This window comes from Tupaia chinensis, unplaced genomic scaffold, assembly GCF_000334495.1.
Source record: "Tupaia chinensis unplaced genomic scaffold, TupChi_1.0 Scaffold138235_1, whole genome shotgun sequence".
Lineage (NCBI taxonomy): Eukaryota > Metazoa > Chordata > Mammalia > Scandentia > Tupaiidae > Tupaia > Tupaia belangeri.
In genome coordinates, this window is record NW_006198133.1 from 2,293,161 (window position 1) to 2,293,400 (window position 240).

Sequence of the window (240 nt, forward strand, 5' to 3'; positions counted from 1 at the left end):
CCCCACGCCCGGCCGCTCGGGCCCGCGCCCTGGCGCTTACCTGCGGAAAGGAGCCCTCGCGGCGCGGGCCCCTGGGGTAGTCCAAGTGACCCCGGTCCAGCATCAGGTAGAGCGAGAAGATGACCACACAGAAGATCGCGCTGCCGAACACGGTGAACTGGCGGCTTAACTTCATCTTCCTCGACAGAGTCGGGCCAGGACACGGTCCTCACCGCAGAGCGGCGGACGGCGGGCTCCAGC

At 68.8% G+C, this 240-nt stretch overlaps 1 protein-coding gene across 1 annotated transcript in view; it reads right to left on the reverse strand.

Moving 5' to 3' along the window:
- Positions 1-175, reverse strand: part of MAN2A1 (mannosidase alpha class 2A member 1) — a 192,439-nt gene extending 192,264 nt beyond the window's left edge. Inside the window, exon 1 of the mRNA XM_006161112.3 lies at positions 41-175. Within this exon, the coding sequence (XP_006161174.1) occupies positions 41-175 (135 nt within the window). The remainder of the gene's footprint in view (positions 1-40) is intronic.
- Positions 176-240: the final 65 nt, after the last annotated feature.